Raw genomic sequence first — 19811 nt, forward strand, 5'->3', positions numbered from 1 at the left:
AAGAAATACGACCACAAGCTCGAGCGAGAACTTGGAGTTTACGCGGAATGTTCCGGAAACATGGTTACCGAACTCGCAAATTTGATCAGCACTCAATTCCGCTCAAATCAGCTTAAATAACCGCCTTTGCTTAGGTAAATAACATTTCAAGCAGATTAAATCTTCTCCGTCAGCAAAACTAAAACTAATAAGTCCTTGAAAGCCTGACAGGTATTTTCAATACTCAGCATTCCCGCAGTACAATAAATGAAGCACCGTGATAAGAGCTGTAGTTGAACACGTTCGGAGCAGCGTTCGCAAACATGTGTACAGAAAGACCCACTTGGGAGGACGAACGATGAAGTTTATCGATGCAATTTGCTCGAAAGTGCTGGAGTACCTCGTCGGCGTCATATCAGTTGCAAGAAGTTGCCTACCGAGACTGTTCTGCCCAAGTGATTGACACCTTAATATATTAGCTCTCGGACGACATCGATGACGCGACAAGATAAGGGGAGGCGAGGTAAATTTGCACAACATTGAGGAAGTCATGCACAGGTGATTTCGAGTGGTGAGAAGGGCGTGGAAGTACTAGAATCATAATGTTTTGTTAAAAAATTAAACTGACTAAAAATTATTTTAAATTATTAATGGGTAATTCTCCATCAAGGGACCATTAAAAACACGTAAAAACGAAGGGGGGTCAGCGACTGGCCACGCTTCATACGAAAAAAAAATTGTATGAAAATTGTCCACGAAAGGGGTAGGGTGGGGGGGTCTGATATGTTATAAATAGGGTCCACGTAATTTATTGATGGTCCTCAACTCACACGAAATCGGAAAAAGTTGCCCCAACCCCTCTTCAATTTGCATGAAACTTTGTCCTAAGGGCTAATGTATGTTCCTAATCACGATTCCGAGCACCAGTTTTCGATATCTCGTGACGGAGTGGCGGAACGGCTCCTTTCATTTTTGAACATTCGAACAAATACGTGATTTTAATAATTTGCAGCCTGAACAAAGTTTGGAAATTTGGTGTCAAAGGAACTTTTATGTTAAATTGGACGCCCGCTTTGATGGTGCACTCAGAATTCCGAAAACGTGTTTTCATCGAAAGAAATACAAAAAAAGTTTCAAAAATTCTGCAATTTTGTGTTACTCGACTGTAAATATTTTTGGGACATGTCATTTTATGGAAAATATAATGTAGTTTTCGAATCTGAAATAACCAAGAAAGCTATTTTTTTCATTTATAACAAAAAATATTGTTCTTTGTTTTTTTTTGTAACTTGGATTTTTTGTAAGAATGTATCAATATTCTACTAAGTTGTAGAGCAGATGATTACAAAAAAAATGATATAAACACATAACGGGGTTGCTTGTAACTATCACGAGTTATCGCGAACTTACGAAAGAAAAAAGTATCGAAAAAGTTACTTTTTGTGTTTCTCTTTGTTTCGTCGTTCGTGTCTGTCGCGGGTGACTTGAACGGCCATAACCAATGACGACCAACTTTGTCAAAACTTTTTTTTCGTAAACAGGCTAAATTTGTTACTTTGATTAATTGAACATTGAATATACAGGTAAAAATGTCACGTTTTTAACATAAAATCAACTTTAAAGTTAAAGTGGTCTTTATCGATACATAGACTATATCGAAACTAATTTTTAAAACTGTTTGATTGCAAATATTAAAACAAATTGACATAAAATAGCATTTTTTTCAAAGCATCTAAAAATCATTTACTTTTGCCATAGCTCAAAAGATGAATTTTTTGTAATCTAAAGCAAATCAATAGTAGACAATTCTCAAAAATGGTAATTTCGCCTAATTTTTTTAGAGTGTAAATTTTTTGCCTGAAAGCTATACCAACAATAATTGTTATTGGCATTTTTTTTGTATGGAGACTAATATGGACGAACTGATGGTGCCAAATTACTTCTTTGGTAATAGAAAATAAAGCAAACACACACACACACACACACACACACACACACACACACACACACACACACACACACACACACACACACACACACACACACACACACACACACACACACACACACACACACACACACACACACACACACACACACACACACACACACACACACACACACACACACACACACACACACCAAAGTTTCAACCAAATTTTAAAAAAATGCAAAAAATAATCCTTGTCTCAAATCTCACAGAATTGCTACATTATTTTGAAATGATATTTTAAAAGTTTCGTGAGTGTCAATATTTTTCTAACATAAACAGTTATTTGAAAAAAATGGGGTTAAACAACATATTCCATAAGTTTTTGTATTCATTTAAACCAGAGGGTGCTCAAAACTTTTGGATGCCGGGCCAAATTTGAAGCTCAAATGAGCTTGCGGGCCAAATGTTCAAAAAAAGTTATTTAAAAAAAATAACTTCATTTTAATTTAAAAGGCAAAAAACTACATCTATTAATTGAAGTTTTGAGAATTTGCTGTTACTTTTTGAACATTTCCAGACTTTTTTTTTGATTAGGTCTTATAAACATATGAAACACAATAGCTTATAGGAACTTTTCAAAAAAAAACTCTAGATTTTCGTTATTTAAAAAATAAAAGACAGTTTTCCATCAGTTTTATTGCTTTTTTTTGTATTTTTCAAATACCTAAACAACTTTGCAATGAAAAAAAAATAGAAAATGTATTATTTTCAAAAAGTGTTAGATTGGACGAAAATAAAAATTTAAGCGAATTTTCTTTCGCTCTAGATTTCTAGATATTTTTTAGTAAACCCGAACATGCTCAAATTGAAAATAAACGCAGAGGTATGAATTTTAAATTGATTTCAGCTGATTGCACATTATTTTCAATTGAAATTTGTATGTTTGCCTGAAAAAATATTTTTGTCTCTGATTTTTCGAGCCGGGGAAGAGTTGGATTGAAAAGGCTTTGAAAAATATTTGCAACAGTCTTATTCCTCTGATTTTAACATTTAGTCTGCCTGAATGAGATGGTAGCCAATCAGATTCGTTATCCAACTGTCAGTAGTTCAAACCCCGAGATGGAAGATTTCTTAGTGCTAAATAAGTTAATGGATCAGTCCATAAAAAGGGTCATTAAGACTGCTTAATTAATATGTAATACTTATTTTTTAAACATGATTACATTTTTTTTTACTTCAGTCAAATTTAAACATTTCATATACATTTCCAAAAATGTTTATTGAATATTTTGATATTTACTAATTTTATTCATATTGTAACGCGCGAAATTGTTTTAAATTAGAAAGGTTCATGAAAATTAATATAAAATAAAAAAAAACAAAAGTTCAAAATAACTCTTGATTTTGAGAAGTATACAATCACGGTTTATTTTCAATAACCGGGCCATTTTACATGATCATTCAAAATTGGTCCGCGGGCCACGTTTGGCCCGCGGGCCATACTTTGGTCACCCCTGATTTAAACGTTCATGAAAAACATTTTAAAAAATCAAGGGATGCGTTTTTGAATTCTTTTGATTTTAAAAATTAATTTCATTTAATCTACTGTGATTTTAGCATTGTTTTTAACATGAATACAGTATGAAAATTGTTAATATGCATTTTGTCATGCAGCCAATTTTATTTTGCGAACGATGCTTTGAAAAATAGTCCTAAAATTCAACTCTTATAAATTTGAACGATTAAAATCATTTGAAATGATGTAGCATGTAGGCAAAAAATATATATGTATATAAAATGAAATTACAAGCTTAGGTTTCAACCTTAGAATGAGTGTTTTAAAATGCTTTTTACAGGCGTACAGTTGCTTTCCAATCATTTGTTTTGAAAATATCGAGGCATTGACGGATTTTTTTTCTCAAAGAAATTTTTGGGACTGAAGAAATTTGGTGGGACTGTACATTGGTATTTCATGAAAATTTAAAATGTTTTCAAAGGAGTTCAAACATGCTAAATATGATTATAAACGCGGGAAAATGCATTTTAACTGGTTTTCATTTGGTTAAACTTTAATTTCCATTAAAATTTTAAAGTTTTTCGAAACAATATTTTTTTTGCCCTTTGATTTTTCAGGCCAACTTTGACGGGGGGGCGACATAAACTTTGAAAAATATTTGCAACGGCCTAATACAATAAAAAAAAACTGATATGATTTCTGCATTTTTGTTCTGTTTTTTTATACAGGAATGCTTACTTTACATTATATTTTATTCCTTTGATTCTTCATACATTTTCACACAAACTTAGAACACATATTTTAAAAACGACTTCTAATGAAAGTTAAATGTACCCGAATCATTTCATGAATTTGAAAATTTTCATGAATTTTATGAATTCTTTGAAATTTTAAAGCTTGGGTTTCATAACTTTTGAAATATGAATTTTTATTAGGCAGCGTTCTTTTATTACGTATCGCAGATGGGGGGAGGGGTCCCGCCCGTGTGGATCAATCGGACCGCGCACTGGACTCACAATCCAGAGGTTCGCAGGTTCGAATCCCGCGGCGGGCGCTCTAAAATTCTTTGTGTAAATATGGGTATTCGGCGCCGTCGCTCCGTGCCATACTTTCATACACTTAGGAGCCCAGGGCGGCGAAGTCCTTGTAGATAAAAGGAAGACACTAGTGGTTGGTACCTGGGTGCTGAATAGTGGTTCGCAAAACGGCCTCAATTTTGAACTGTCAAAGTGGAACCAATTCACTGTTCGCCAAAAGTAGAGACTCTACTGTAGAGTATTGTTTTCGATTATTAAATAATTTTTTTTGCAAGAATGAAAAATCTGTGGCTTTTGAGGACCTGGAGTTGAAGTTGAAATGTTAAGAAAGTTGAAGGCGAGATCGTCATTTTTTTATAATCATGAATAGAAGTTGTTTATGGAGTTGATGCGGTTGTACAGAAGTTGTCTATATTATTTGATTCCTTTTGAAAACCTGGTTTAGTGACAATCTTTTCTGTTTGCTGGATCAGCTTCGCTAGAATTTTGTTTTTTCGCTGGACCAGAAAGAGCTGCAGAGTTCCAAAATCTGCCAGGGAATTTATCTGCGACATCGCAGAATGACACTCTCGCCGCAGTTTTCTTCACCCGTAAAAAAGAAAAATCTCTTCTAACCGATCCAAACACGACAATTTTCCAGAAAAAAATGTCAAAAACTCAACAAAATAAATCACATACTATTGATAATAAAACAGCTCATTTACCAGTGAGAAAAAAGTCATGCTCGTTCTTGAACAGCCTCCTACTTTGTAGATGTAAACAAAGTGGGATCATTCGAAAATCACGTTACGGATTCTCTCTCTTCATCACCCAGGTTGGTACTAGCAATGGTGGCCGACAGCTATAAAGTCAACTTCGTTTTTTAGATGGGGGGAGGGGGTCGGAGGCCGTGTACGATCCATACATTTTTTTTAAATTTGTATGTAAATTTTGTTACGAGGGGGGGAAGGGGCCTAAAAATCCGATTTTTTTGCGTTACGTAATAAAAGAACGCTCCCTTACCATATTTTTTTTGTCCTGAAACTTGCATTTTTTTGGCTAGGGCCGAGGGACAAAAACTTTGAATTTAATTTTTGATACTTCTTCTGTTATGCCCAATCTGGTATCTGATTTCCACCAATATGTGCAGTTCAGGGAAAATGTGCGTGACTCAACAACGCCAGAGGAGGGACCACCAGTCAGGGCTAGGGAGGGCCAAATTTAATTAAGTTTAAGTGCTCTCGCTCGACCATCCGGGCATTCTGTCATTCGACGACGATGACCAAGCGACGGACAATGCCACAATAAAGGGGAAATGTGTGTATTTTGAGCATTTTTATTGGTAAATGTGACGCAAATTTAGTCGAAGATAGGTTGCTCTCCCCTACTACCTTTTCTTTTGTGTCTACTCCAGAATTTAGTAGGAAGCACAATTGATTACCATCTGGGAAAGGTCGTCTTGCGTTTAGAATTGCCTGTTTGATGTCGGTTGAGTATGGCCTCTTCCAAGAAGGTTTAATGTAATTTTGCGAGCTTAAAAGCTCTTTCAAGTTTGATTTCTTGCTGTCTTTGCTGACCATTTCCAACACGAAACTATAGCGCACACACAGATCTTCCACTTCATCACTTTCACAAGCCCTGCCTTATCTTATCACATCGCGCCGTTGAGCTAGTTGTACTGGCCACTTGTACCTGTCTACTGCAGGGACCACTGCTGCCGCCAGCACCAGTTCCATTTCATTCCGTGGTGGTCGAGCACAGGTATTGTCGGAGTGGGACTTCTCGGAAAGGTGTAACGAGTGCAACTAAACCGTACCGACAATTATTGTGATAACGAGACCAAGGTAGATGATCTGCCTGATCCTTCTGGGAGGGAAGGAAAAAAGTCGTTACCGAAGGTGGAACCTGTACCAGGAAAAACGAATTTCCCCCGTGGGAAATCTGGTTTCGTCCGGACGGGGTTCAACGTCGTCGAGGAGGAAGACTAAATCAAAGTGAATCGCAATACGAATGGAAGAAGGAAAACAAGCTTCAAATCTCATTCAAGGAAAGGAAGACGCAACGACGCTGAATCGCTTGAGCAATTGAGGAAATTCACTCGGGTGGAAAACTTACAATTTTCCGGGAAGATGAAGGAAAGGAAAGGACCTACTTCCGAATGGTCTATTTGATTAGGGGACACGGGGGACACACGAAACATCCGGAGGAAGCTGTTGTATTTGATGTAGCCAAAGCGACACCATTTTTGACTTTTACTACTTTTTTGAGCGAAGTGTTTTTCATAGAAATTTTCATTTCAGAATATTTACAAACTTTGTTTTATTTTTATATTTTATTTAAAAAACAGCAATTCTGTGTCCATATGTTGTGATTCAAATGATTTTTTTATTTCTTTATATTAACCATTCTATAGAATCAAAATCAAATCAAAGCTGTGATGAAAATATTAAAAAATAACCAAATCAAAAATAAGGAAACCGTCGTGAATCTTCGTGGAATCTAAATCCAACCAAAATCCAAGTATATAAAAGAAAAAGTGAAAAACCTCCAGCACAAAATCCCATCGCCATCACTCGCCAGAAATCGTTACACAAGAAATCATACGCGTTTGAAAGTGCGTGAAATCGAAAAATAAGGTTCAATTTCCCGGAAGAAAACAGAGGCAACACAAAAAAAGCACGTACGACCGGAATCAATCTTCAAAGCAAGTGCCATCATCCCCGGAGAGACAGAGAGAGAGACGGTCGTCGCCGGGAGCCAAGAAGACGTCCCGAAAATGCTACCACCCCTCGGGATGCTGCCGCCCGGAACTTGGTCGCCGGTTAAGGTGGTGATGCTGGCGGTGCTGGTCCTGCTGGGGCCGGGCCTTCGACAGGTTCATGGTTGGTTGGGCCAAAGTGAAGACTTTGTTGCTTTTTATTATTTATTCTTCTTTTTTTTGTCCTGAGGGGAAGTTTTACTCGGAAGGTTCATTCAAGAGGGATTTAAAGGTAGGGGTCCTGCTTTTCTTTGTGAAAAGGGTACTTTTTCCAAGATATCAATAAGTAAGTCTCTTTCTGAGGGAATTCATTATTAAATTAAGTAAAGTTTTGAAGGAATCGAAAATTGAACTGATCTCTAGCATTTTACTACTATGCATGCAATGCTAGAAAAGTTAATTTGATTATGACGTGCAAAAATTCTTGCAAAAATCATTAAAAAAAAAAATCATTTTCAAAAGATTGAATGTGAGAAATGGAAAAGTAAATTTTATTACAAAATAATTTATTCGTTTTTCTATAAAAAATTTAGTGAGTTCAAAAAACAACAGTTTTAAACAAGTTTTCTTTGAGATAAAGCTTTAAGGGCAAGCATTTTATTTATATTCATATATTATTTTCTTCCAAAATAATTTGTTCTGATTTCAGAAACATATGTGCATATTTCCAATTTTTAATATGAACAGTTCTTAAAGTTTATTTCAGTTTAAGAATGTGTTCTATATTCATAGTTGTTTTTAAATTATGTTTTAATAATTTGTACCTATTTCAGTAATATTTTATTTCATAAAAAAGGAAACTGTTATTAGAGAGAACAGAATAAACTCTTGTTTACAAAACTTTGAAATGTTAGGCTCCAATTTATATTTTTTCTGTACTTTATTTCTTTTTTCAAATAATTTGTATGTGATTCAGTAATGTTTTAAGAGTTTAGTTTTTATTCTTCAAAAAAGTTTATTTTTGTATCAGAAGTATTTTTTGTATGTGGGTAATTCTCTACCAACTCACACGAAATCGGGAAAAGTTGCCCCGACCCCTCTTCGATTTGCGTGAAACTTTGTCCTAAGGGGTAACTTTTGTCCCTGATCACGAATCCGAGGTTCGTTTTTTGATATCTCGTGACGGAGGGCGGTACGACCCTTCCATTTTTGAACATGCGAAAAGGAGGTGTTTTTCAATAATTTGCAGCCTGAAACGGTGATGAGATAGAAATTTGGTGTCAAAGGGACTTTTATGTAAAATTAGACGCCCGATTTGATGGCGTACTCAGAATTCCGAAAAAACGTATTTTTCATCGAAAAAAACACTAAAAAAGTTTTAAAAATTCTCCCATTTTCCGTTACTCGACTGTAAAAAATTTTGGAACATGTCATTTTATGGGAAATTTAATGTACTTTTCGAATCTACATTGTCCCAGAAGGGTCTTTAGAACAAAATTTTTCATTTTAAAATTTCGTGTTTTTTCTAACTTTGCAGGGTTATTTTTTAGAGTGTAACAATGTTCCACAAAGTTTTAGAGCAGACAATTACAAAAATTTTGATATATAGACATAAGGGGTTTGCTTATAAACATCACGAGTTATCGCGATTTTACGAAAAAAAGTTTTGAAAAAGTTACTTTTTGCGTTTCTCTTTGTTTCGTCGTCCGTGTCTGTCGCGGGTGACCATGAACGGCCATGATCGATGACGACCAACTTTTTCAAAACTTTTTTTCGTAAAATCGCGATAACTCGTGATGTTTATAAGCAAACCCCTTATGTCTATATATCAAAATTTTTGTAATTGTCTGGTCTACAACTTTGTAGAACATTGTTACACTCTAAAAAATAACCCTGCAAAGTTAGAAAAAACACGAAATTTTAAAATGAAAAATTTTGTTCTAAATGAAAAAATGACCCTTCTGGGACAATGTAGATTTGAAAAGTACATTAAATTTCCCATAAAATGACATGTTCCAAAATTTTTACAGTCGAGTAACGGAAAATGGGAGAATTTTAAAACTTTTTAGTGTTTTTTCGATGAAAATACGTTTTTCGGAATTCTGAGTACGCCATCAAATCGGGCGTCTAATTTTACATAAAAGTCCCTTTGACACCAAATTTCTATCTCATCACCGTTTCAGGCTGCAAATTATTGAAAAACACCTCTTTTTTCGCATGTTCAAAAATGGAAGGGGTCGTACCGCCCCTCCGTCACGAGATATCAAAAAACGGACCTCGGATTCGTGATCAGGGACAAAAGTTACCCCTTAGGACAAAGTTTCACGCAAATCGAAGAGGGGTCGGGGCAACTGCTGTGTGAGTTGGCGGAGAATTACCCATGTTTTTGCATTCTAGGGGACATTCTAGGTGAATGCATATTTTATAAATTTTCTGTTTTTTAACATTTTTTGAAATTTTTTTGGTGAGTTGTTTTATTTTTTCAATTATTAACGAACTATTGTACAATGTATTGATTATCCTTTTTTCAGTACAGATCATTGGAATCGCCCAAAACGGCAAAATATTTTTAAACGAGTCGAAACATGTTAAATATTATTATCAACCCAAGAAATTTGCTTCAAATTGTTTTCAGTTGATTAGACTTTTATTTCCATCGAAATTTTGAATTTTTTCAAAAACATATTTTTTGACCGCTTATTTGTCAAAAACGTCATTGCATGTTAGCACTATACTCTCTTCGGGAAAGTTGTAGAGCATCTTTCAAAGCATTCGAATATGAATCCGGTTTCAGTACAGCGTGAAACGTGAATTTTATGAATATCAAAATAAAAAAAGTATTTTCCTATACAAATTTCAATGGAAAATCGAATCGCTTTGCGCAAAGTGAGGACTACACCAACCGTTCCCAAATTTTAGGACCTCAAAAAGAAGTGAAAAGATGCAGTGCTAATTAGATTTGGCCAATTTTATTTATTTTCCATACAACCATATTACACCCGACTGCCCCACCATCCTTAGAAATCTGTTCGAAATTTGGTCAGGGGGTGTCCACAAATGACGTCCATATTATTGCCCCACCTTCCTCAAAGAGCTAGGCACGCTTGTGTTTATAATTTTCTAATGATTAAATATTTTTAATATTCCACTATATTCTAAAATAACGGATTTTTATCATTTCCTGGAATTCTGCTTTGGGATTGACGCACACGAAAATGTTAAAAGAAATTTTGTATTTCAGAAGTGAGATTTCGGTCATTCTTTTTTTTTGTAATTTTTAATCCGGCTGAAATATTTTGGTGTCTTTGGTATGCCAAAAGAAGCCATTTTGCATCATTAGTTTGTCCATATAATTTTCCATTCAAATTTGACAGCTGTCCATACAAAAATAATTTATGAAAGTTTAAAAATCTGTATCTTTTAAAGGAATTTTTTGATCGATTTGTTGTCTTGGCCAAAGTTGTAGGATAAGGACTACATTGAAAAAAAAAAAAGATACAGGGTAAAATGTTTTATGATGATTTTTAATTTAACTTTTTGTTTTGATTAGCAAAAAAAAAATATTTTTGTTTTTTTTTCATTTTGTGATATGTTAAAAATGACATAAACGCCAACTTTTCTGAAATTTCCAGAATGTGAAACACTTTTTGACCGATTTATTAAATTTTGAAACAATACTGATTTTTATCAAAAAACTAGGTAACCTTTTTGAAAAAAAAAAATTCATTATGGTTCGCAGTTATTATTTTTTTCAAAATTAGTGCCCTTGTTTGCCCACCTTAAAAAAATGTTTTTGAAAAGCTGAGAAAATTTTCTTCATTTTGCTTGCTTGTTTTTTGAGATATTGCCATGCGAAAATTCAAAAACAGGAAAATTGTTGTTTTCTAAGTCTCACATAAACACCTACCTTTTTCTGATGTCGATATCTCAACAACTAATGGTCCGATTTTTAATGTTGAAATATGTAACATTCGTGAAATTTTCTGATCTTTTCGAAAACATTTTTTTTAATCAAGACTAACATTTCAAAAAGGCAAAATATTCAATATTACATCGAAAAATGAAGATGAAAACTAGTTGCGACCAATATTTCGATTGTTCGAAAAAAAAAAAATCATTCAAAGATTCATAACTCGGTCAATGGTTTTTTACACATTCTGGAAATTTCTGAAAAGTTGGCATAGAATAAAAAAAATAGAAAAAAATAAAGTTTTATTGGCAATTGAAATTTTAGTGACAAAAACTAATGAGTAATTCTCGCTGAAAGTGGACCACTATTTACACAAGGTGCTCAAAAATCAAAAGCAATGTACTTTTCCAATAGCCCCCACCAAGTTATGAAAGAAACCATGTTTGGTTGGTTGAATTTGTCCTCACCTCGGCGCCACGAAGCTAAAACATTTTTTTTAATTGGTAATTTTTTGACTTAGGCGCGTCTACAAAATTGCTAATAACTTTGCAAAACTTCAACGAACCCTTGATGTTTAGGGGTGTTTCGGAAAGGAAATGAGCAGAGCTTTCGAATGCACTTGTCAAAAAAATACCGTTCCATACATTTTTTAACCATAAAACAACAATGTATTTTTAAAAGTCATTTTTGAAGGCCGGCGCTCCGCTTTATCGAAAAACTGACAAATCCATTCGAAGGCTGAGACGATTTCACATAAAGGACCAATAAATCTAAGGTGTATGTTCCTCCTATCTTTTTTAATCTTATTTTGATTCTGAGAGCGCAGCGCTCCGTTCGTATTTCGGGCGCCCAAAATGTTGCATTAGCTTGCCTCAATTTAAGGTTTTGTCAAACAATGTAGGTGCTTACTTTTCAAATGATAGTTTATTATCCAAGGATCAAGATGCACTAACAATAATTGACCAATATTTAAGGTTTTGGGTTCTGCCAGGCAATTTAATGTCGAAAAGTTGTTTTTGTTTACTTTTTTTGTTGTTAAATGCTTATTTACAATTGGGTGGACATTTTTACAGTAAAACTAATGAATGTAGCATGTAGGAAATTTCACCACGAACATTTTTCTAGAGGAGAAAACGTAATTTCGATACTCCAACGCAAAGAGATTTGAGTTTTAGTGAGAAAAAAGTGAACAGATTTCCCAGAATTAACCAGCACGAACTATTATTTACATGCGGCATATGTTTTGGAACCCATAGTATGGTTTCTTATAGTTATTTAGGTCGCTGAAGTCGGATTTGCAATCAAATTTCAGATACACAGTGAACACTGATATTTGAGCCACGCCTAAATGTTATTTGCATGTAGTGAAAATGGTTGGGAGCGATTTTTCTATTCCTTGCAAAGTTATGGAAATCGTCATTAATTAATGACTGACGTATACAATCGTTCCACAAAATCATAAAAAAAAATTCTTAAAAATCCAAAGTTGTCATTTATTTTTAAGTTTACATTGAAACCAGCCAAATCACAAAACGAGGTTTTCTGACATTCTCAAAACAATCAGAACTTGAAAAAAACATTCTTCATAAAAAAATCCGCGAGTAAAATATCAATTAAAGGTGAGCAAAAGATGAAATATGACCGAATTCACTAGCGATTAAAATTGCAGCATATTACCGCAAATAACTTTTGGGTGTGGCTCGAAATTTCACTGTTTATCTGAAATTTGATTGCAGATCCGAACTCAGCTACCTACATAACTGTAAGAAACCATACTTTGGCTTCCAAAACATATGCCGCATGTAAATAATAGGCCGTGCTTGTTAATTCTGCGAAATTTGTAAAATTGGCACTTTTTTTTCACTAAAACTCCAATATCTTTGCGTTGGTTTCATTAGTTTTACTGTAAAAATGTCCACCCAATTGTAAATAAGCATTTAACAACAAAAAAAGTCTAATCTAATCTAATCTAATCTAACCCTAGCGCAGCCAGTCTTTCGAGGGCATCCTGGAAAATGCCTTAGGTTGATTAACGCCTAGCATCCTCTTGTCATTATTAACAATTGCAGTGCCCAATGCAATAAATTGCTTAGAAACATCACAAACGTTAAAGCGGCCAGGCCAACTGCGTAAAGTTTACCGCAAAGATGATTCTTTGAATGGGATTGAGTTTGAACACGAATGTTCAAACAACAACACATTTCTGAATCGACAGGGGAGGAAGAAACGTGGGGATCCCCCGCTCACGTTCCTGTTTGTAGGAGCAATAAATCGTTGGGAGCCACCAGCTAAGAAGTTTTGGTGCTCCGGGATCCTCGAGGATGGGACACTGTATTTCCACAAATGCCCTGGACACTATTTGCCGTGGTTATAGCGCCACAACTCGCTCTAAGCATTTAACAACAAAAAAGTAAACAAAAACAACTTTTCGACATTAAATTGCCTGGCAGAACCCAAAACCTTAAATATTGGTCAATTATCGATAGTGCATCTTGATCCTTGGATAATAAACTATCATTTAAAAAGTGAGCACCTATATTGCTTGACAAAACCTTAAATTGGGGCAAGCTAATGCAACATTTTGGGCGCCCGAAATACGAACGGAGCGCTGCGCTCTCAGAATCAAAATAAGATTAAAAAAGATAGGAGGAACATACACCTTAGATTTATTGGTCCTTTTTGTGAAATCGTCTCAGCTTTCGAATGGATTTGTCAGTTTTTCGATAAAGCGGGGCGCCGGCCTTCAAAAATGACTTTTAAAAATACATTGTTGTTTTATGGCTAAAAAATGTATGGAACGGTATTTTTCTGACAAGTGCATTCGAAAGCTCTGCTCATTTCCTTTCCGAAACACCCCTAAACATCAAGGGTTCGTTGAAGTTTTGCAAAGTTATTAGCAATTTTGTAGACGCGCCTAAGTCAAAAAATTACCAATTAAAAAAAATGTTTTAGCTTCGTGGCGCCGAGGTGAGGACAAATTCAACCAACCAAACATGGTTTCTTTCATAACTTGGTGGGGGCTATTGGAAAAGTACATTGCTTTTGATTTTTGAGCACCTTGTGTAAATAGTGGTCCACTTTCAGCGAGAATTACTCTAATATTAAAAATCACAATTTTTTCAGTGTAGTTCTTATCCATACATACAACTTTGCCGAAGACACCAAATCGATCGAAAAATTCCTTCAAAAGATACAGATTTTTGAATTTTTATAAATCATTATTGTATGGACAGCTCCCGAATTTGTATGGAAAATTATATGGGCAAACTACAGATACAAAATGGCTTTTTTTGCATACCAAAGGCACCAAAAAATTTTCAGCCGGATTAAAAAATACAAAAATTAAAATTAAAAAAACAACGTTTTCGTAGAGAATTGCTCAACTGTATTCAGACTTTCAAACGTTTCAGAGTATTTAAAATGTGTATCCTTGTTTGAAACCGTAACATGTCAAAATTAGTTAATGAATCTTTACACTTTCTAACCAAATTGCCCTCCAACAAGTCATAAACCAAACAATGTTCAATCCTTAACCCCTGAAAAACCACACTCCCCAAAGAGGAAGTGCGAATGTAAAATATCAGCACATTTGTTTAATGGACCAATGAAATACGATCAGCCGGTTACAGTCACAAAATGGCAGCACCTCCGGTCTCTGGTCGTGTTCTGTTCAGTCAAGTTAGTTGGGGCTGTTTTGAAGTGAACTTCTGGAATTGATAGGCCATAAAATTAACGTTTACGACTCCGTTTAGTTTGTTGCTGCGGGTTGGCTTAAGGGACTTGTCCTAAACCTGAGAAGAACTGTGCTAATGGCGCCGGTAAATGGGTTTTCCGAGTTGAAACTTACCGCGCGTCCCGAGATTTATACCACTCATCAACAATTTAGGCGATAATGACTCAGTTATGGCACCTCGTTTCGAGCCAGCGTCGTCGGAATTTGAATCTTTTTCTTTTTTCGTCTTTTTTTAGCTCTTCGATGCTTTTCCTGCAGTGTGACGGCCAGTTCCGGGGACAAGAACTGCATCAGCGATCCGTCCAGCGTCGAGGGCCAAAGTGTGGTCAACTGCAATCGAAAGTACTGCACCATTCAGCGGCAGGAGCTGATTGTGAGTTGAACTTTTAAATTTGAATGTCAGATGGCGCTGACTTTCTACGAAAATTATTACGTTGCGCCTAGCGATAGGCAACCACGCGGTACAGCTGCTGTAGGTGCGGAAAGGTTTCAACGCAATCGGTTGCCGATCTCTGGGGGATTCGCAGATAAATGACAGCGCAAATATTTGCCCGACAGTCAACACTTGAGTGAGGAAGTACTTTTTCGAGTGGTTTAATTCCCAACTCTGACGGCGGCTTTGTCAATGCACGGTGTGTTCGATCCAAACTTTTATGAAGTATTTTTTAAAAAGCATTTCTTCAAACTCATTATAACCGTGCCGTGTGCTCATGAAACACGGTTGAGCACTTTCTTAATTGTGAAGATTCCACGAAGTCTCGCCCCTCGCTCTTGGCAAATGAAGTGCGGCTTTAGCAAATTTACAGTATGTAAAAAAAGTATTTACACCCCTTGGGCACTATGCACATTTTGTGATGAAACATGTAAAAAATTTAAAGTTTGACAGGAACCTAGTACTATGTTTTGTTTAGAAACTCATGCCAAACATTTTGCTACAAAAAGCTCATGAAAAGATGATTTCTATAAAAAGTTATATAACAAATACTATTACAAAAATAAAAAAGGTGCAAAAAAAGTTTGTACACCTTTCGAAAAATTAACATAAATAATGTTATTTGTTGACAAATCACCATAAATCCATTCTCCCAACTCCAAATAGGCATCCTTGACTGATTAAAAAAATAATTTGGATTGAATATAAAGTTTACTAACTACTTAGTATAAAAGTTTATATAACACTGGAAATTCTATATGAAACTTATCTAAACTTAATTTTGCAAACTTTTAATTCAACTAAATGTCAATATAATACCATAGAATTGCTAAATTAACATTTTTGAGTGGGTATAACACCGTTTTGGGGGTATTTGTATCGATAGAATAGATTTTTCGTTGGAATTTCGTACCAACCCGAAATTACGTCGTAGGAAAATCCGCCGGCATCCGAACCGGTCCACGATTCACAAGTCAACCTATGTGGAATCGGAAAGGGCATAAAATTTCCGATCTTTTGATACCCATACATCCAGGTTTTCTATAAAACCCACGTTTTTAAATACCTAAGCAAAAACGTTGTTATGGTTTCGTTTGAGCAACCGGCCAAAAATGTATGTAATTTCGTAATTTTTGTTCTCGTGGATCAAACTTACTTTTTGTCCAGGTATTTAAAAACGTGGGTTTTATAGAAAACCTAGATGTATGGGTATCAAAAGATCGGAAATTTTATGCCCTTTCCGATTCCACATAGGTTGACTTGTGAATCGTGGACCGGTTCGGATGCCGGCGGATTTTCCTACGACGTAATTTCGGGTTGGTACGAAATTCCAACGAAAAATCTATTCTATCGATACAAATACCCCCAAAACGGTGTTATACCCACTCAAAAATGTTTATTAAGCAATTCGATGGTAATATATTGACATTTAGTTGAATTAAAAATTTGCAAAATTAGGTTTAGATAAGTTTTATATAGAATTTCCAGAGTTATATAAACTTTTATACTAAGTAGTTAGTAAACTTTATATTCAATCCAAATTATTTTTTTAATCAGTCAAGGATGCCTATTTGGAGTTGGGAGACTGGATTTATGGTGATTTGTCAACAAATAACATTATTTATGTAAATTTTTCGAAAGGTGTACAAACTTTTTGCACCTTTTTATTTTCGTAATAGTATTTGTTATATAACTTTTTATAGAAATCATCTTTTCATGATCTTTTTGTAGCAAAATGTTTGGCATGAGTTTCTGAACAAAACGTAGTACTAGGTTCCTGTCAAACTTTAAATTTTTTACATGTTTCATCACAAAATGTGCATAGTGCCCAAGGGGTGTAAATACTTTTTTTACATACTGTAGGAAAAGCTCTCGTGCGACTGATATCGGGCAAATATTTAAACGAAGCAAAGCGCGGGAGTAACAAGTTCCCAGAAATGGTTCAATTTGGTCGAGATTTTCGCAATTTGAGCGATGTCAAGCATATCAAAAGTGTGCTTGAGCAAATGTTGACGAGTAAGAATCTGCTTTTTGCTTTGCCTTTGCAGGATCCTCCCGGGAAGCTGAACACGTTTCTGCGAAGCTGCGAGGAGAGCCCACTGGTAGGTAATTTGATATCTTAATTGTTATGGGATGGCATTCCTCGGCCGAACACTCCGACTAAATGTATTCTGAAAACGGTTTTTCATATTTAAGTACTTGTCCTTAAGTGATACATCAACATAAAACGAATGAAAAGCCCTAAATGCGTTGGTTTCAAACTTTTTTTTGCAGACATGTTCAGATTTTGAAATCTATTGATCAACTCTTTAGCGCTGTTTTTAAATGATTGCAAACTCACCGTAGCAATTGCATATTTTGTTTGAAAAGTCTGCTTACAATTTAGGCAGTTGTCTAGACAAAATGATGTGTTTAATTGTAAAATTGAATCTTGAGAAGAGGTATTCTGATCGGTTTGATCCCAAGTAACATTTTTAAAACAACTAGCCACCACCAAGTTTCATTGAGGTTTTATTGTAGCATTGCTTAGTAGTTTTATTTGGGCATTCACCGCAACGAACAAGCAAGAACTAATTAATAGGTTCTAACAGGGTTTTATGCCTCGGACATAAAACCGGGTGGAAATAAAAGCCGACTGGCTTTCAATAAGGTTTTATGAAAGTTTTGATAGAGGCTTGAAAACCAGATGGTAATGCCATGCCAAACGGTTTTATCGCATGCTTTGTTAAAACCTAGGGTGTTGTAGCTGCCAAGTGCCATTAGGCATGTAAAAAGCTCACTTAAAACCATAAGCTCCTAAAAGAGCATTTATCGCGACCAAATAGCAGTGCAAAAATATGGCGCTAAACGCGTGCTCTGATTGAATATGATTGACCGCCATATTGATTGAAAAAATAGAAAACTGAAAAATTTGATTTTAATTTGATGTAAACACACATTTATGCTGTATTTCTGGTATGATTAAGATAGCGATAGATGTTTAAAAATAGTTTGAGTTGATTTTTTTGGCTCTATCTCCCCTACATTTATCAATAAAACTTCAATTTGAGACATCAATTGCGAGAAATAAGCTTTCAAATTATTCGGATTACCTCTAACATCTATTATTTATCAGCGCCATTTTTGACAACCATCTCGATAATTTCATTTGGCAAGACGAAGACTTATTTTTGCAAAAATAAAACCTATTTGGCATAAGACGTTTGAAGACGTATGAAATGTCATTTTTCCATAGCTCCTGACTAGGTTTTAACAAAGGTTTTATCAAGGCTTTGAGGATGTTGTTAGGACTCAGTTGTAAAGCCTTGAACTCCTATGTAGGTTTTATAACAACCTTTTGCTGAGGTCCTTTTGGGTTTTAAGTGGGGTTTATCAAGGTTCTGAGGAGTTTGTTACGGCTATGTGGTTTTAATGTTGGTTTTGGCTGATAGGTTTTATAGCGGTTGTGACAGCTTTGATAAAGCCTAACATGTTACTTGGGATGTCTTCACCAAAATTGTAAGCATTGGTGAGGGAACAAATCACACTGAACAATTTGGCAATTTTATTTATTAATTTAATTTGAGAAAAAAATCCAGAAATTAATTTACTTAATTTTCACATAAACAGGCGACTTTTGACCAAGATTTTTTTCTCACACATGCTTTTACTCACAAAGGAGATGTGCATGCTTTTTCATGCGAATTTACCATCGGATTTTTTTTTTGCTGTGTAGTTTATGTATTACCTATATGTCAAAAGAAGACATTTTGCATCGTTAACTTTTTCTAACAAATTCACAGGCTTGTCACACAACTTGACTACAACGTATCAAATAATTAATCTATTTGCAACTTCTTTCAGTACCTGAACGACGTGATCGAAGACCCAACGTTCCGTACGTACTACCGGTCCTGCTCGTCGGACCTCTGTAATTCCGGTAAGCGTACAACTCATCTTCTGAACCACAAATCACCCTTTAAATATAAATCCCAACCACCTTCCTTTCCCCAGGCGATGGAATGGAAACGGCCGGTGGCCTGTCCGGCCTGGACGCCGGCGCTTCGGAGAACCTGCTCGTGCCCGGACTGGCGGCCTCCTCCCAGCGGCGACCGCCACCGTATTTCACCGGAATGTCACTTGCCATGTTGGCGGCAGTGGTCTCGTGGCGAACCTGTTTCGGATTAATTTTCCAATAAATTATCAACACCTGACAGCACGAACAGTTGCCTTGGATGTTATGCTCCAGATTGCGTTTAGTTCCGCCGGGCCATGATAGATGTCGCGAGCGTGGCCCGATAACCATCGCGGGCCAAGAATTGCCCCTCCGGGGGTTTCGTGGGAGGTCGTTACGGTCATAAGTGACTTGTCCAAGGGGGTAGAATGCCAGTTTTTGGACCGAGGTGGAAACCCATCCCAGTCAAATCAATCCGAATTCTGAAACGGAATCTAATTAGAATCGTAAACAAATTCCGTTTCAAACGCAACAACCGGTTCGAACACGGAACCGGTTGTTGCGTTTGAAACGGAATTTGTATACGATTCTAATTAGATTCCGTTTCAGAATTCGGATTGATTTGACTGGGATGCAGCACATTCTAAAAGTTGGTCATG

General features: G+C 35.7%; 2 protein-coding genes across 10 annotated transcripts in view; one reads left to right on the top strand and one right to left on the bottom strand.

The window, feature by feature from the left end:
* Positions 1-19811, bottom strand: part of LOC6052660 (mucin-5AC) — a 211263-nt gene that overhangs the window by 107100 nt on the left and 84352 nt on the right. The gene's annotated exons all lie outside the window — the stretch shown is intronic.
* LOC6053035 lies at positions 6163-19416 on the top strand. Of its 4 annotated transcripts, none has more exons than XM_038259107.1 (6): positions 6163-6288; positions 6858-7326; positions 15022-15158; positions 17267-17320; positions 19062-19137; positions 19212-19416. In XM_038259107.1, the coding sequence occupies exons 2-6, from the start codon at positions 7221-7223 to the stop codon at positions 19394-19396; spliced, it is 558 nt and encodes a 185-aa protein (XP_038115035.1). In that variant the 5' UTR covers positions 6163-6288; positions 6858-7220; the 3' UTR covers positions 19397-19416. The 4 variants fall into 4 exon arrangements, with proteins under 4 accessions (XP_038115035.1, XP_038115036.1, XP_038115037.1 ...); XM_038259108.1 differs by having other exon boundaries at positions 6918-7326; XM_038259109.1 differs by having other exon boundaries at positions 6168-6234; positions 6918-7326.

The sequence above is a fragment of the Culex quinquefasciatus genome, chromosome 3, assembly GCF_015732765.1.
Source record: "Culex quinquefasciatus strain JHB chromosome 3, VPISU_Cqui_1.0_pri_paternal, whole genome shotgun sequence".
In the NCBI taxonomy this organism is placed as follows: Eukaryota; Metazoa; Arthropoda; class Insecta; order Diptera; family Culicidae; genus Culex; species Culex quinquefasciatus.